Source organism: Hirundo rustica, chromosome 5 (assembly GCF_015227805.2).
Source record: "Hirundo rustica isolate bHirRus1 chromosome 5, bHirRus1.pri.v3, whole genome shotgun sequence".
NCBI lineage: Eukaryota > Metazoa > Chordata > Aves > Passeriformes > Hirundinidae > Hirundo > Hirundo rustica.
The window spans coordinates 64,089,477-64,105,388 of NC_053454.1; the positions used below are offsets into that span (position 1 = coordinate 64,089,477).

Consider the following 15,912-nt stretch of genomic DNA (forward strand, 5'->3'; position numbering starts at 1 on the left):
CAAGAATCCTGGTTAATATAACACACTCTTTGCCAAATATGTACTTCAAAAATAGCCATCATCTGTAGGCATACCTTGAGTGGTGTTAGAGCTGTCTGGGTTTTGTTATGCAAAGACTGTGATAAGTTATAACACACTGCCGGTGGAAAAAGGAGTGAAACTGCAAAAACTGAGCTGCACAGGGTTCTTGAATGAGAACTTAACGGGGAAGTTTAGACCATAACAGGCGTGCTTTAATAAATGTGGACACTTACTCACATGACTAAACATGGATTTAGGCTCTCCAGGGATGCAGATGTCTCTAGTCTGGAGACTAAAACTACAGCTGGACATCTAAGGATAAAGTGACCAGCATGTAGATATTGATACTCTGCCCAGAGAGGCCTGAATTTACACACTCTTCTTTTACAATCTCAGTGCAGATTTCAGCTCTTAGTAAATCTTCATTTTCAGAGAAACTAATGAGGGGGGTTTTGCAGTTCTGCTAAATTCTGATCAGTTGATTGTTGTCTGTCCCAAACTTCCATGTCCCCCAGTTTTAAAAGAATTAATGCAGCCTGTTTGACACCTAGCTCGCAAGTTCAGTAGAGCAGAAGGTTTTGTATTATTCCTGGCCAGAACAGTATTAACCTCAGCTGAGACAAGTCATTAATTTGTGTTACCGCAAATTTATTTTTGATCAATATTATTGATCCTTTTGAACAGAGAAAGCATGCTGAGGACATGGTTGCTGCTGTTCTCAAATGAATGCTAACTGTGCGTTTGGAATTTGTCTTTGACTCCTTGTAGGTTCGCAGCAAAAGCAAAGCAGCCAAGGCTGGACTGTGCGAGGGGGATGAGGTGGTGTCTATCAACGGGAAGCCTTGTGGAGACCTGACCTATGCTGAAATCATTGTTCTGATGGAAAGCCTGACTGACGTCCTGCAGCTGCTTATCAAGAGGTACAGGAATGCTCAGGATGCTTTGGTGCAACTCAGTGAAACACCTGGGAAATGCTGGCTTTGAGCACACTCGTTTTTCAGACTTATACTGGGAGGTTCTGATAGCCCTGTTGTTAATGTCTGTAGCTGCTTGGATGGAAACGGAATACAGAGAATTTGAGCTGAAGGAATTAATGTATATAATTTGAACAGCAGCAGTCAGGCACAGAATTAATAGTACAGTCTGCAAATGTGAGTATTAATACTTGCAAGGTGTCCACTACCATATATGCATACTGCAGAGCCTGGAGCTCAGTTATTCTCTGCACCCCTTTGAAGAAGTGAAGTGTTGTTATTCCCCACAGATAGGGAAGTGAGGCTTACAAAACACAAAGGCTGGCTGGATGGAGAAACTGTGTTACCCAGATATGCCTTGATGATGACATGGCAAATGGTCTTCTTGGGTGGCAAAATGTGTTAGTGGTCAGGAGGAGGAGAAGGTCTGGAAGTCATGAATTCTATTTCTGTAGCTGTTATCACCTCACTAGATGAGGTGGGGGAAGTCACAACTCTCTGGGTCTCAGTTTCTGTCTTTGTGAAATAGTGAGAGGGAATTTCAGTTTTCTTTGAAAATGCTTCGAGTTTCTTAGAGCAGAGAAGCTTTAGGCAAACTTGCAAGCAGGCCAGCATTACTGCTCACTGAATATCAACCTATTCCAATGCCCGCTCAGAAATTGTCATCAGTGTGATAAATGCAACCTGAGTTCAGAGCCACCTACAGTGAAGCACATTCTCCCCAGGCTGTGAATTCAGACAGGATGAACTCTCAGTTTTCTTCAGTGGAAGTAAGAAAAGTCTTGAAACTCCCACACTCCTTGTAAGGACTTAAGGCTCCCCCCAGAGCTACTGCAGCTCCCTCTCACAGGCAGGACCAGGAAAGGATCAGGATTCATCATGACAGCTACCAGAGCAGTGTCCCTGAAAACAGGCGCTCGTTTCTGGCTACCAGGGATGTCTACACAGCATGTGAAATTCCTCATGGTTCCTACAACCTGCACAAAGGAGCTTTCCTCAAGCCTAGAAGTTCAAAATGACCGTCTGCCTTCAAACCTAGATGCTCTCAAGGAGTGCCCATTTTATTTATAACAGACATTTTGCGTGGCCTGTCTGTACATGTTGTCTGGGCCTGAGCAATGGATCAGTGCGACAGGAGCAGGAGGACAGTGGGAGCTGAGGATTAGAGCTTACCTTCCCCAGAGTGCACAGCTCCTGCTCCTGGTTCAGCAGGGGACCAGCTGAGTGTTCCTCATGTGATAGCTGCATTCTTCTCTTTTTAATTCATAATGTGGCTATTGGAACTGCGCTGGTAAGAATATTTGTGGCTGACCAGCTGTCTTCTCTTCAGGCGTAGAAATAGCTCCACATACTTTGACTCCTGCCTCTTGTTGTTCCATAACTGATATTTCAGTTGTCTGAAGGCCACAGGGTGCTGAAAGGGACTCTCCATTGCTCCTGCCTGAATGCATGGTGAACAGCAAATCATGTCCTGAAAATCAGAGTGTTTATACCACATAATTCAGTGTTTTATGGAATGAAACCATGTCAGAAATGTTAGGGAAATTGCAGTAGCTCAACACTCTGAAAATGACTAAAATGTTCTAAAGAAACTCACTGTTGAGAATCTTTAAATTTCTTCTCATCAGTTCATCTCCCCCAAATCCCAGCCTCTGCTGTCTGTATTTTCCCAGGTATGGGAGAATGGACTGAAGCACTTCTCTTCCCCTCCCACCTCGTTTGTGGGTACTATCCCTCTTAGCACTAAGCCCAGAAGGATTTTTCAGGAAGTGTCCTAGCATCCTTTGAGAAAAACGAGTAGCAAATCCTTCCTTTCCTGAGTAGCCAATTCTCAGCAGCCACCTCAAGAAAATGCTGGAAAGCATGAGGAAAGAATAACTAAAGTGGTATTCTACTGGTGATCTTTACATCTAAGAATCTTTTGTTAGCAGGGAAGAATATTTTCCGTTGGAAAACTCCTGGCTATCCCTGAACCTTTTGCATGAAGGATGCAATTTTCATAGGTATTAATCATTGCCCTAATTCTGCTCTTACAGATCTTACTGGGAGGAAAATTGGCCTTTAAAAGTCGTTTTTAAAATGCTACTTGGCCTTTGATGTTGACCAAAAGTTTTCCCAATGCCCTGTAAGCCACAGTGAGTTACTGACGAGCAGCAGTGCCCAGAAAATGCTCGGTTTACAGGAAGAGAGGAAAGTGACACCCTGCAGAGCGGGCACTCCCAGATGCCATGTGGGGGAGCATCTCACTGACCTTCCCGGCAAATGCCGGGCACATGGATCCAACAAAGGTGGAGAGAGGGGACAGACACCAGAACGCCAGCCTGCCCTTCTCACACCAGTGCTAGCAGCTCCTGGCCACTGCTGAGTCTGGAGAGAACATTTCTAGGGGGAAGCAGGTAGTGCTCAGCACATGCTGACATGAAATACACCATGTAGGGGGTAAAACATGAGCCTGCGACAAACCCTGCTGCACTGACTCCGGGAGTTCTGCTTCCTTCCTGGAATTACACTGCTGTTCCTGCAGTGAGCTGGAAAGGCCTGAAAGAGAAACAATAATTTGACAAAACACAATCTGAAATGACAAAAAGGAGATCATACCCGGTATTCTGCTTTTTGACAGAGGACACCCAGTTATGTCTATATAGAGTAGAAGTATATCCATATGTAGCAAGGGCCTTTTAAGGTGGAAATCTTTCTCTCCCACACATACACACAATCATTCAGCTACCAATAAAGGCTAACATTTAGCTGGCCCAGCCCCCAGTCCATATCTTACAAGGAAATGTTTACAGATTTCTGTAATTTATCTGTGCTGGAGGGCAGTACAATTGATCATCCAAACAGCATCATCCGATGGGATCCAGCAGCACTCACAAGGAGCTCCCTGAATTAAAATCTGTCTGACCTTTACCGAGTCCCATATGTGGTGAAATGGGTGTTACACATTTTGTGCTGTTTGAGGCAGACCCAGACTGCCACAAGCAGTACGCTGCATGCCTAAAAAGCAAGCGATATTGAAGTTTCTTCAGCACACTGACAGATTTATTCCTTCTGCTGCTTCTTCCAACCTTTATTTCTAGGGGGTTCCAAAGTCTCGGAATAGCCAGGGCTGCTTTTGATTTCAAAAATCTCCATAGTACTTGATATTAATACTTTACTGGGGACAGCCGCCGCTTCCCTGATTTAAAAATGTGCTTTGCTACCTTCTAGCAGGTAGGAACTCTTAATAACATGCTGCAGCCTTGCTGTACAGAGAAGGTTTCTCCTCAAATTAATAGCAGTCTATATGGTCCAGAGCATTAAAAGAAGGAGCTAAATAGCACACCAGGTGTCCTAACAGCAGTAAATCAGCTTAACTGGGCCAGAGGAATTAATAGTTTAGAAAAAGGAGCTACACTGACATCTATTGTAAATTTCACAAGCAAGAATAACATTTTCCAGTTAGAAAGAATATCTTTTTAAATAAGTAGGAAATATTGTATAGGTTCACTACCCTTTTATGCTGGATCATTGTAATGGACCCAGAATATTTCAATTAATCCATGATATATAAGGATGATGATCCTCACAGGAATTCTTTGAATGTGTATTTCAAATATTTATTTCCCTCCCTCTGATCCTTACTCAGTACTTCTCTATTCCTTAGAGAGTGAATGATTTGGGACAGGAACCACATGTAAGGATGGTGCCTAAAACAGTTGCAGTAGTGGCTACAGAGCCAAAAATTAACCACTCCTCTGGTGATTTTTCTCATGGACCTGTGAAATATGAAGAAGTATTGTCTCAAAAGTCTCAGCAGCATTTCTCTGGAAGCCCTGTAACAGAAATGTGTCTGTGAGAGCACACTGATGTTAAGAATTATACAATTCCACATTTCAGGTTAGTAGTGGGGTCATAGCTTTACCAGTGTCATGTAATTTCCCACTTACTGCCCTGCTAAGTTGAAGAACTTCAAAAGATACAAAGATGCTTCTATTTAAGATCCCTACATTCTGGGAAAATTCTTCTAAGTGAACCTGCTAAAAAGTGCAACAATTAATTAGGGTGGGGAAATACTATGCAGAAATTGCTTCTGTATCTCTATTTACAATGGCTGTGCTTACAGCAGCTTAATTTCCTGAATTGTTTATGTATGTGCAGATCCTCCAGTGGAATAAATGACACCGTGAATGCTGAAAGAGAAAACGGGAAGCACGAGAACATAAAAATTGAGGACTATGGGGAGAGCACCACACTGCAAATGAACGCAGTGCAAGAGATACCCCATGGAGATTTATGCATCACAGAGATTTACAGTGGGACTCACCACGGAGCAGCAGAAAGCAACACACACTTTTCTGAAACAAAGCAAGAGACCACACAAAGCCACAGAATTCCTCCTAAAGTGCTAGGCACCCCCACAGTGATCGTGACAGACGAGGCTGCTGTCAGAGGGACGACAGAAGAAAGGCCAGGTGCTATGGTTGAGCTGCAGCTGTCCCTCTCAGAGGACATGCACAAGGCCACCAATGCTCCTGCTGTGACTCTCTTGGGGGCAGAAAAGTGCCCCCCTTCAGGCAGAGGAGCCAGTGCCCAACAGGACGGGAGCAGCCCCCTCATTGCAGTTCCCCTGAGTGTGAAGGAGGGCAACATCCAGTGGTCAAACAAAGTAGTCCACTTTTCCAGCAGCAAGAGGATCCAAGGTGCAGCTCCATCGATCCCCAGGGTGGAGGTGATCCTAGACTGCTCAGACAGGGAAAAGGAAGCGCCCAGGTCTCAGTCTGAAAGGGGGTGTGTTGATTCTCAAGTAGAAGGAGGGCAGTCAGAAGCACCTCCTTCCCTCCTCTCTTTTGCAATCTCGCCAGAAGCCACAGTGCAGGGAGAAGACAGCAAGCACTCGGAAAAGGAGCACAGACCTCTCAAGCACAGGGCAAGGCACGCAAGTGAGTATGTCCCATCCGATCATTTGCGCTGCCTGAGGGCATCTTTTGTAGGTTTAGATATAATTTCAGGATTTAGAATGCATTAGGAAAAAAAAATGTTTAGAGATTTTTTTTCTGCAGTTTTCTAACTTTCCCTCTCCCTTTTTCTTTTAAATGATATTTCTGTTCTAGCTTTATATATTTTTGCAGGGTGATACAATGCTCCTGGTGACGAGCCAAGAGTGTACCCATGCCTTAACTGCGCTGAATAACTTTGCTTAGTAGACTTCCACTTTGAAATTAACTCCTGACTTTGTCCGACTAAAAATACTTACATCTCCAGAAAGGGCTGAACTCTGCTGGTCTTCTAACTCATATTCAGTGGCAATCTGTAAAATATTAACAAAAGCTGCTTGCACATGTCTATGTGAATCCTGTGGGTTTCTCATTTTATAGCAAAAGCTTTGCGTTGTCATTTGCATCATCTAAAACCAAAGCCATGCCACTGCTTTGAAAAGTTAGTAAAATAGTCTAGCAGCAAAGCTTGATGTTGTCTGCAGAAAAGATCTTGACAGACACCAGCATGTGTATAACTGTTACATGATCCTTTTGGTTTTGTCAGCCTTCTCTAGACTGTGAAGTGAACATGTTATTTCTCCTCACTCCCAGACCCAGAGGTCAGCTTCAAAATGTGTCCAAGACCTTTACGTGGAAGCAAACTTGTCACTGGAGCCAATATTGATTAACTGGGTGTAGACATGTATTGTTTATTAATTAATCTATTTATTTCTTTGTTATTTTATTCATCTGGGACCTTTCTATTGGTTGCTTGCTCCTTCCCAACAATGTAAAGAATCCTGTCTGGGGATTTAGTAGCAGTATGTCAAAGGTGCTTGAATGTGTGCAGTGAGATACTGTAGCAACAAACTATTTCATATGCAGCATTGGAACTCCTCTACTAACCCACTGCTAATTCCTCTGGAAGCATATTTTTAGCGTGATAACCACTTGTGTCTCATTGGCAAGTGGATTAGGCAGTTACTTATGCCTAAGTGTCTGTATTCCACCCACATATTTTGGCCATATTGAATGAAGTATAAAAGAAAAGTGCACATGCTTCACATTTTGGCTGCAAAGTCAGAACCAACTGTGGGACTGTGCCTGCATTTCTTAGGGAGTTACTTGCAATGCCGGTCTTAAAAAGCAAAAGTACGAAGAATGAACTACTTTTTACGTGATAAACTCTTCTTGCAAGAAGAACAGAAGTCCTGTCCTTTTCCCACACCACCTATGACAATCTCAGTCTCTTCTAAGCTAGCAGTGGGTCATTATCCTTAGGAACCACTGATTAATACAAAATTTTGTATTATTATTATTATTAATCTATCTACACATTAGAAAAGACAAATTGCCAGGCATAGTGAATGCTCTGTGTGCAGCAAATACTATGCATGTTCTCTGCAAAAATAGGAGTTACAATGTCTTTAAGTCTGACCTAGAGAACTTTTATTATGGGTGTTTGATCTCTTTAACAGAAATTTTCTCTGTCAATATCATTCAGATTATGTTTACCTGAATAGTTAGCACTCTAACACTAAAACCCAGAGTTTTGGAAAAATACCTTCAGTGACAATTGCAAGCAATTGGATTGTCACAGGACTGAGCCAAAGATTTTGTGATTCGGCTCTCCAACAGTAAAATATTATAGCTTGCTGGTTTGGGTGCCATGCTCTTTTCTCTTCTATAGATTCTTGTGAGGACCATTGATCCAGTTGTGCAGTCATCTGGCATAATGGCAAAACTCCAGTTGTCTTTAATAGGAGAAGTATCAGACTCCGTCTACTGACATGGCGAGAAGGATCATGACTAGAAAACACACGGCATGGCCTTCTTTAATAAGTCCGTTTTATTTATGCCAGCAGAAGATACCAAATATTTTGCTGTTCTATTTTCTTTTATCAGAGACATGTTTTTTTTTTTCCTTGTGACTATTGATTTAGTCAGGAATAGCATTAAATTCCAGGTTTTTTGAAGGGAGGAGCTGTTGAGGCTGTCATTGATAAGATTCGGTGGTAGAGTACAAGGAAGGGAAAGCAGCAGGGACACCACCTGACTATCATTGCCCCATGAGGCACATGCTCCATGTCCCGTTACGAGGAAGCAGTCACACGGATGTCCAGTGTATCCATCAACTTTGCAGCTGTGTCTGTTCCTCTTTCACATGAGCTGATGAAAACCAGTAGTTTATGTTTTCAGAAATATTGTCATTGATACTCCTATGAATACCCTTGAGAAGTTAGTTGAGTCTCCCTGGTTCCGTTCTTAAACGTGTATTCACTCTTGCCACATTTCCAAGATAAATATCCAGTATATGTTATATCTTACAGAACTTATATCTCAGGCAAGTAATGCCTGTTAAAAGACTGAAACCTGCTTTCATTGAGCACCCTGGACAAACTCCCACATCTACCAAGGGTCGGAAAGTTAATGCTAATATTTTCTGTGTATGCCCTTCTGGATGTATACTTGCTGTTAAACAGCTAATACCGAGTAGCATACTGACTTTTAGCAAGTTTACAATTTATAGGAGTAAAATGAACACCAAAATGGCAGAAGCTGCTGCCACTGTCAGAATCTGCTCAGTTTCATTTTGTCTCAGATATAAAGCAGCCATGGGCCTGCCTAGCTGGGAATAGCTGCTGTAAGCCTAGGAACTTGTGGTCAAATACTTGGAAAATACCAGACCAGAAACTGGATAAATGAGAAAATATCACCTGCCTGTTGGTGCTGGGCATAAAAATTAAGAATGCTAGAAATAAAGACACATGTAATGCTCCTGTTGAGCTAAGAGAGTTCTAAAGAAACTGATGTAGCCTTTGAACTTGCCCGGGTATGTCTCCAAGGAACGCTGGGTATGGATTTTATAACACAGCTGATACTGTGAGAAAACCTCAAGTAAAATGAACTCCCCATACAAAATAAATGTTTTCATATTTAATAGATTTCAGTACAGGAAAATGCACCTGTTAATCTCCCTGTAATTCTGTGGGCCACATGAATTTTATTTGCCCTTTGATTCTTTCCACAGGGCTCCGACGAAGCGAGAGCCTGTCGGAGAAGCAGGTCAAAGAAGCAAAATCTAAATGTAAAAGTATTGCACTGCTGCTGACGGCAGCTCCCAACCCCAATTCCAAGGGGGTGTTGATGTTCAAGAAGCGCCGCCAAAGGGCGAGGAAGTACACTTTAGTCAGCTACGGGACTGGGGAGTTAGAACGTGACGAGGACGAGGGGGAAGAGGGCGAAGGTGAAGAGGGGGACAAGGAAAACACTTTTGAGGTGAGTTTGCTTGCAACAAGTGAGTCGGAAATAGATGAAGATTTTTTCTCTGACATTGACAAGGACGGTAAGATCGTGACATTTGACTGGGACAGTGGTCTGCTCGAGGTGGAAAAGAAGACAAAAAGTGGAGAGGAGATGCAGACGCTTGCAGACAGCACAGGGAAAGGAGCCCTCATGTTTGCCAAGAGGCGGCAGAGGATGGATCAGATTACAGCGGAGCAAGAGGAGATGAAGGCAAGCACAGTACAGACAGAGGAGCACAGGGAAACCACCGTGACAGAGAACTTCCAGAAAGTGAGCTCTTCTGTCTATCAATCCAAAGAGGAGGAAATATCGAAAGAGCAGACCTGTGTGAGCAAAAGCTACACAGATGTGAGCCAGAATCACAGCAAAGTGGTACAACAAAATGGCTTTGGCTTAGCGCCTGGCACAAACCTCTCTTTTCAGTCCTCTGGAACTCAAAAGCCAGCATCTTTGAATAAAACAGCAAAACCCTTCCCTTCTGGAGTTCAAAACCGAGCAGCTGCACCATTTTCACCTGTAAGAAATGTCACCAGTCCCCTTTCAGATGCAGCAGCACCACCTCCTTACTGCTCTGTCAGCCCCCCAGCCGAGGCTTTCTACAGACCTGTCTCAGCTCCCGTGGCCAGCAAGGCTGCCCCACCCCCGTGGGCAGCCACCGAGCCCACGGAACACATCGCGTCCAGGGACGAAAGGATTGCCGTGCCAGCCAAAAGAACTGGGATACTGCAGGAGGCAAAGAGAAGGAGCACTTCCAAACCCATGTTCAATTTCAAAGACGCACCCAAAGTAAGTCCTAATCCTGCCCTGCTGTCCCTTGTACACAATGCAGAGGGCAAAAAAGGGACTGGAGCTGGTTTTGAGTCAGGACCTGAAGAAGACTACCTCAGTTTGGGAGCAGAAGCTTGTAATTTCATGCAGACTCAAGCATCTAAACAAAAGGCCCCTCCTCCTGTTGCCCCAAAGCCTTCACTCAAGCTGTCTCCTTCTGCTGGTACTCCAGTTTCACCAGTTTGGTCGCCTTCAGCTGCGGCTTCCAACAAGCCTCCTTCTTTCCCAGCACCAGCCTCACCTCAGGCAGCGTATCCTACACCACCCAAATCTCCACAGTATCCTCATTCTCCCGTCCATCCCCCAAGCACTCTTGACATTTCTGGTCCTTTCAAAGGGCCTCAGGCCAGCCTGGCGAGCCCAAACCTTGCCCCCAAGGCAACACCAGTTACCCCAAGTGCTGGAGAAACAAAGCCTCCCTTCGAGATGCCACCAGCTATGAGTGGGAAAGGAGCACAGCTGTTTGCCAGGAGGCATTCCCGAATGGAGAAGTATGTGGTGGATTCAGAGACTGTGCAGGCAAACATGGCACGAGCCTCATCTCCAACTCCATCTTTACCAGCTTCTTGGAAATATTCATCTAATGTCCGAGCTCCTCCACCCGTTGCTTATAATCCCATCCACTGCCCGTCTTACCCTCCTGCTGCTACCAAGCCCTCCTCTAAGGCCGCCGCTGCTACCAAAAACACAAAAAGAAAACCTAAGAAAGGTCTCAATGCTTTGGATATTATGAAACATCAACCTTACCAGCTTGATCCATCTTTATTTACTTTCCAACCTCCTAAGGAAAGCCTTGCCATGAAGCAGCCGTTGAAGCTGTCCACTTCAAAGCAGACGCTGCCTTTGCCTACCTACCTTCCACCTGGTGCTGGCTCTCCCACAAGGGCCCGGCCTTCTTCCGTGTACTCCGTGCCGGCCTACAGCACCCAGCCTTCGTTCCCGTCAAACGCCTCTCTCCCAGGAAATGAATCGTATTCACCCACAGCCTGCTCGGCGTTTTCTAAGCCAGAAACCACCACGTCCTCTTTGTTTACTGCTCCGAGGCCAAAATTTTCAGCCAAGAAAGCTGGCGTCACTGCACAGGTGTGGAAGCCGTCGGTTATTCACGAGTGAACGCGGCAGCAGAAACTTAGTGTCCATTTTGCTTGCAGTCGGCTGCTGGTTTGCAGTGGTCGCCTGGCGCACAGACTGTGCCAGGGGTGTTCCTTAGCTTACTTTAAGAACGTCAGATGTATCACCTCCAATCTGGGTCCAAAATGTTTGAATTTTTTAAAGGAATCAAAATAGGTCAAAAATTTTAGCACATTTATGCATTTTATCAGGTGCTTTATAGACATGACATCCTAAAACGGAGAGGTACCATTGTGTGAGGTGAGCAGGACACTAGGTTTTTGCTTTAGGACTACAACGATAGAAACAGTGAACGATATTCCTGGTATGTCAAATGAACAGAGAACCGCTTTCTTCCTGTCCCTCTCCCCAGCTGTGTTCTAATTACCTAAGGATTTGAGGACTTTGGTGATTTTTTTTTTTTTTTTAAAGAAGTGTCTTATTAACTAATAGTAATAGGTATTATTAACACAGCATAAAATAGATACAGTGTTAGACTCTGACTGATCACGAGCAGAGCACAAGTGGATAGATCTTTGGCCTGCACAGAGCCTCATGGAATTCACTCAGAATCTGTCTTGGCTCAAAAGTCCTTCCACAGGAATCTCACTGATCAGCCAGGGGCTTAGCTTTTAAGCTATGTGGATCAGCTGTGATCCAAAATCATGAATTGCCTCTGTGATTTCACAGAGAACTATAAGAGATGCTGGAGTGTTACGAAGACTAAAAAGAGGTGGAAAGACAGCTGGACAAATTGTTTAAAATTTCCCATTTTGGGGAAGTTTCACATCCCACATGTAGGCATATTTTTAGCCAGAGTTTGCCTTGAACCCAGCAAGTATGAGAGAAGCCTGTAAATCAAAATTATTGAGCAGTCAGAGAGGTGAGCTGGGTTTTGCAGCTGCAAAGTAATGCAAGAATTTCTTGTGAAAGTAGAGTAACTGAGAACTGGAGGGCTACCTATAGGGTAGAGTGCTGATTCTTGCTCCCAGAGTAGTCTGTGCCACAGAAATTACCAGGAAACCATGATTATGACCATGTCTTCCTACTGGCCTCTTCTACACATTTCATTGTTTCCTCTTGGGCCTCCACAGTGCTTTACAGTGCTTCTTCCCACTATAAATCTTTTTACTCTGCTCTTTTATCTTTTACTTGTCATACTGGGGACTAGGATTGAAATACTGCTACTGGGGAAAACTTTTAAGAGCCTGTGGTCTTGAATTGCACTAAATGATCCTGCAGTGAATATAGAGCGAATATTTGAGAAGTTTAGCATGGCTTTCATCAGCATCAGTGGTGCTAGGGCTAAAACAAGCTGCTGTTTCTCACAATTAAGGGAATCAAAATCCATCCCAGGTGTAAAGCTAAAGATTAAAGCATAACTGTGAATGAAGATGGCAGAATCTGTTGGCATATTTGTTTAAACTCTCATTCAGTTAGTTACAGACCAGAGAATGGACCTTGTATATCATAGCAGGGTTTGTAGAACTATCTGTCTTGATGAAGAAAACATTCCTAAGTATGAACAAAATCTCTGTGTTTTGGTCCCATGATGGTAACTCAAACTGCAATCAAGGATGAGAAGAATGCATTTGGTTGCCCATGCAGAAAGCAGGCTGAATTCAAACTCTAACCAAACCAATAAAAAACACTCCTCTAAATTTTGGACCTCCAAAATTCTACTTTTCCCTTTAAATTTTAGATTGGGATATTGACTGCATTAGAAGAAAACGACCAAGGGGTCCATCTCCCTCTTAAAATTCGGAAAAATGATAGGAAATTCATAGGGGAAAAAAATTGAAAACTTGAGAAGTATTTATACTGCATTTACCTGGAAATAGAAAGTAGCAATATTTTAGTCCTTTGGAGATCTCCCTTCTTCCACTGTCAATATCTGTACTTTTCTTCTATCATTAAACTTGTCTCTTTCCTCTCTGCCTGTTTGCAGCTTTTTTTCTTTGGTTTAGCTGCTATTTTTTTGTTTCACTTCCATGTACAGACTGCCAGTATAGTTTTGGGGGAAGCCTATTCCCTATGCTAGCCTGTTTGCATTAAATCTCCTCCCTCCCCTTCCTCACCCCCTTTCTCTTCCCTTTTCTCCCTCCTTTCTTCCCCTCTTTCCAAGTTCAATCTGGAGCTGCACACACTGTTTTAGGTAGGCTTTAGGACACTGGTATGTACTCGGAATAAAGATCCCCCACCAAAGGTGAGTGGTGCTGTGAGGAGACACGGAAGTCCAATCAGCCTCATATTGCCTTCCATGGTTTTGCTTAGCCTCCTCCTGTAAAGCACATCTCTAAATTGTAATCATACTTCTGTAGTTGTTCACCCTACCACCAAAAGAACATTTCCCTAACGAGGAGATTTATAACAGTTTTGTCCTTCCTCCACAAGTGTTGATATTGATGCCTGTGGCTATGAGACACAGGAGCTTAGAAAGTGCATCTATGCTGAAAAGTTGAATTTTCATTACGCTTGGATTCAAATCCAAGTATTTTATATAGCCTAGAACAATGACAGAAGGATTTTTAAAGCACCAGTAAGAGTGAAAAACAAAAGTGTCCATGATATTAGTGCTCTTAACTCGGTTTGGATCTTTTGAAAATCTCATTCAAAGCCCAACTCTGAATTCAATTTCCTACATACACATCATTCTACACACATGGGACTTGGATCCAACTTGGCTTCAAGGCACTTTTTACTAATCAGGTAAGTCTCTCATTCTTATTAATATTTCAAAAGACTTCTCTGCCTATAGTAACAGGTTTATCCAAGATGTAATCTCTCGTGAAGCTGATATTTAGAGGAAAACTGAGCTGCTCACTGTCATGGATCCAGATGAAGAGCTACAGACAATGTTAAACGTGGCTGAAATGTCAAGGAAATTAATTGTGTAGAGAAGCCATCTGAAATTTCACTTAGAAAGGGCAGTGAGCTTTTGTAAATGGTTTTCTGAAAAAGCTATTAGAATTATTTTATATAATGCCAAGGCTGCCGAGATGTAATTGTCATCTTTGCTATGGAGGTATAATTAACAGTGAATTTTAAGTCATCACCAATAACAATACTTCCAGTATGTTCACATTAAAAGAGGAATTATAGTGTTTTATGAGTATTTGAACACATTTAATTACAGACTGGGAGTATTGTAATGCACTAGTATTGATCTCACATTCTAGATAGCCTTTTCGTAAAAACAGCTACCTCAGTCAAGGGTTAATATTCAATTTATGATTAGGGTTTATTAACCCAATTTATGATTATAGTTAAGTAACCCAAGTAAGGGTTAATTTTCAATTTATGATTCAGTTATAAACATCTTGATATAAAACTGAATTGAAAAGTTTTGTGTTGGAGATGAGTGGCTTTCAGACAAAAAGTTTAAATTTCTGCTGAAAAAATTAAAAGACAAATTTTAGTTCTTCAACAAGGACCTGCTTAACTCCTCCCCCTTCACTACAGGAACCACTCTTAACCTTGTTCCTGCTTGCTAAAAAATAATATATTAGGAAACAACCAGAAAGAGATTTCAATTATTTTTTTCCTTTAGGAACATTTATGATGTAAACATTATCAACTCTTACAAGTAAGCCTCATTCTTTTGCTTTCTGCTCTCCTAAGGAAGAAACAAAAAAGAAGAGGTTGAGGTACCAGCAGGCTCAAAAAAAAAAAAAAAAGTGTGGAGGTTGTATACGCTTCAGATGGAAAAGTCATTGCTAAGTGGCAGAGCTGCAATTTTGAGGGAAAATACTACTGGGATTAGAGGGAGGCAAGCTGGGGGGGACAGAACTCCACAGAAGAAGAGGGACTACACAGGAAAAAATACCTGTCAGAGGATTTTGAATTACTGAAGGTAAAGGAACAATGAGCAAGAGGGGTTTGCCTATTCTGCATATATAGAGACAGCTGACTATTTCCAGACTTTTGCTGATTTTTTTTGTTGAACTCTGATGAGAGATTACAAGCAGTTACAAAGAGAACTTCACACCTGATGATGTGATCTGGGAGAAGCATTGCTTACCAAGTATCCAGGGTGAGAGCTGAACAAAAGCCTGACCATCACCTGCTGCTGCTCCATCCGTTCTGGAGTGGGGAATGCTCTGCACTGTGAGGCAGGGGAATAGTAGGGAAATGACAACAACTAACACTGTGCAAAATCTCTCTCCTCTCTTTTTTCCAGGATCCTTTTCCAGATTTGTTAGCTTTAAAATTCCAAACTCTTTGGTTCTAAAAGACTCCCTCTTCCACTCTTGCTTTTTACATGATGCAACTTTCTTTACCTGAAGTCAAACACCCGGGATTCCACTGATTGCTTTGGTGGTTTGGCACAGCAAGTGCAAATCTTAATTACACAGCTTGGCATAATAGTATTTTATAATGACTCTGCTCAGCTTGGAATGGAAACACTATATGAAGAAGAAACTTGACAAATCTTCAAAAACCTGTGGATTCAGAAGGTCTAAATGATTCACTGCTGGTATATCTCTTGAGAAAATACACGAGCCTTGTAATTTCATGGCAGTCTTGGTGCCACCATCACAACTTCGCAGTACCCGTGACAACAACTGGTCTCATTTTACAGTAGACATTACTTTTGCACGCCATTACATAAAGGAAAAGTTGGAATCACTCAAGAGTTATGTTTGACAAGTGGTTTTCAGGCTGGTTGCTTACTAAAGGAAGCACTTCAGGTTTTTATCAAATGATTTAGAAAG

The 15,912-nt window shown here is 42.7% G+C and overlaps 1 protein-coding gene across 1 annotated transcript in view; it reads left to right on the forward strand.

Moving 5' to 3' along the window:
* SYNPO2 (synaptopodin 2) overlaps positions 1-13,134 on the forward strand; it is a 63,759-nt gene extending 50,625 nt beyond the window's left edge. Inside the window, exons 2-4 of the mRNA XM_040065476.2 lie at positions 790-941; positions 5,136-5,917; positions 8,985-13,134. Coding sequence (XP_039921410.1) covers positions 790-941; positions 5,136-5,917; positions 8,985-11,200 — 3,150 coding nt within the window. The 3' untranslated portion in view covers positions 11,201-13,134. The remainder of the gene's footprint in view (positions 1-789; positions 942-5,135; positions 5,918-8,984) is intronic.
* The last annotated feature ends 2,778 nt before the right edge of the window (positions 13,135-15,912 follow it).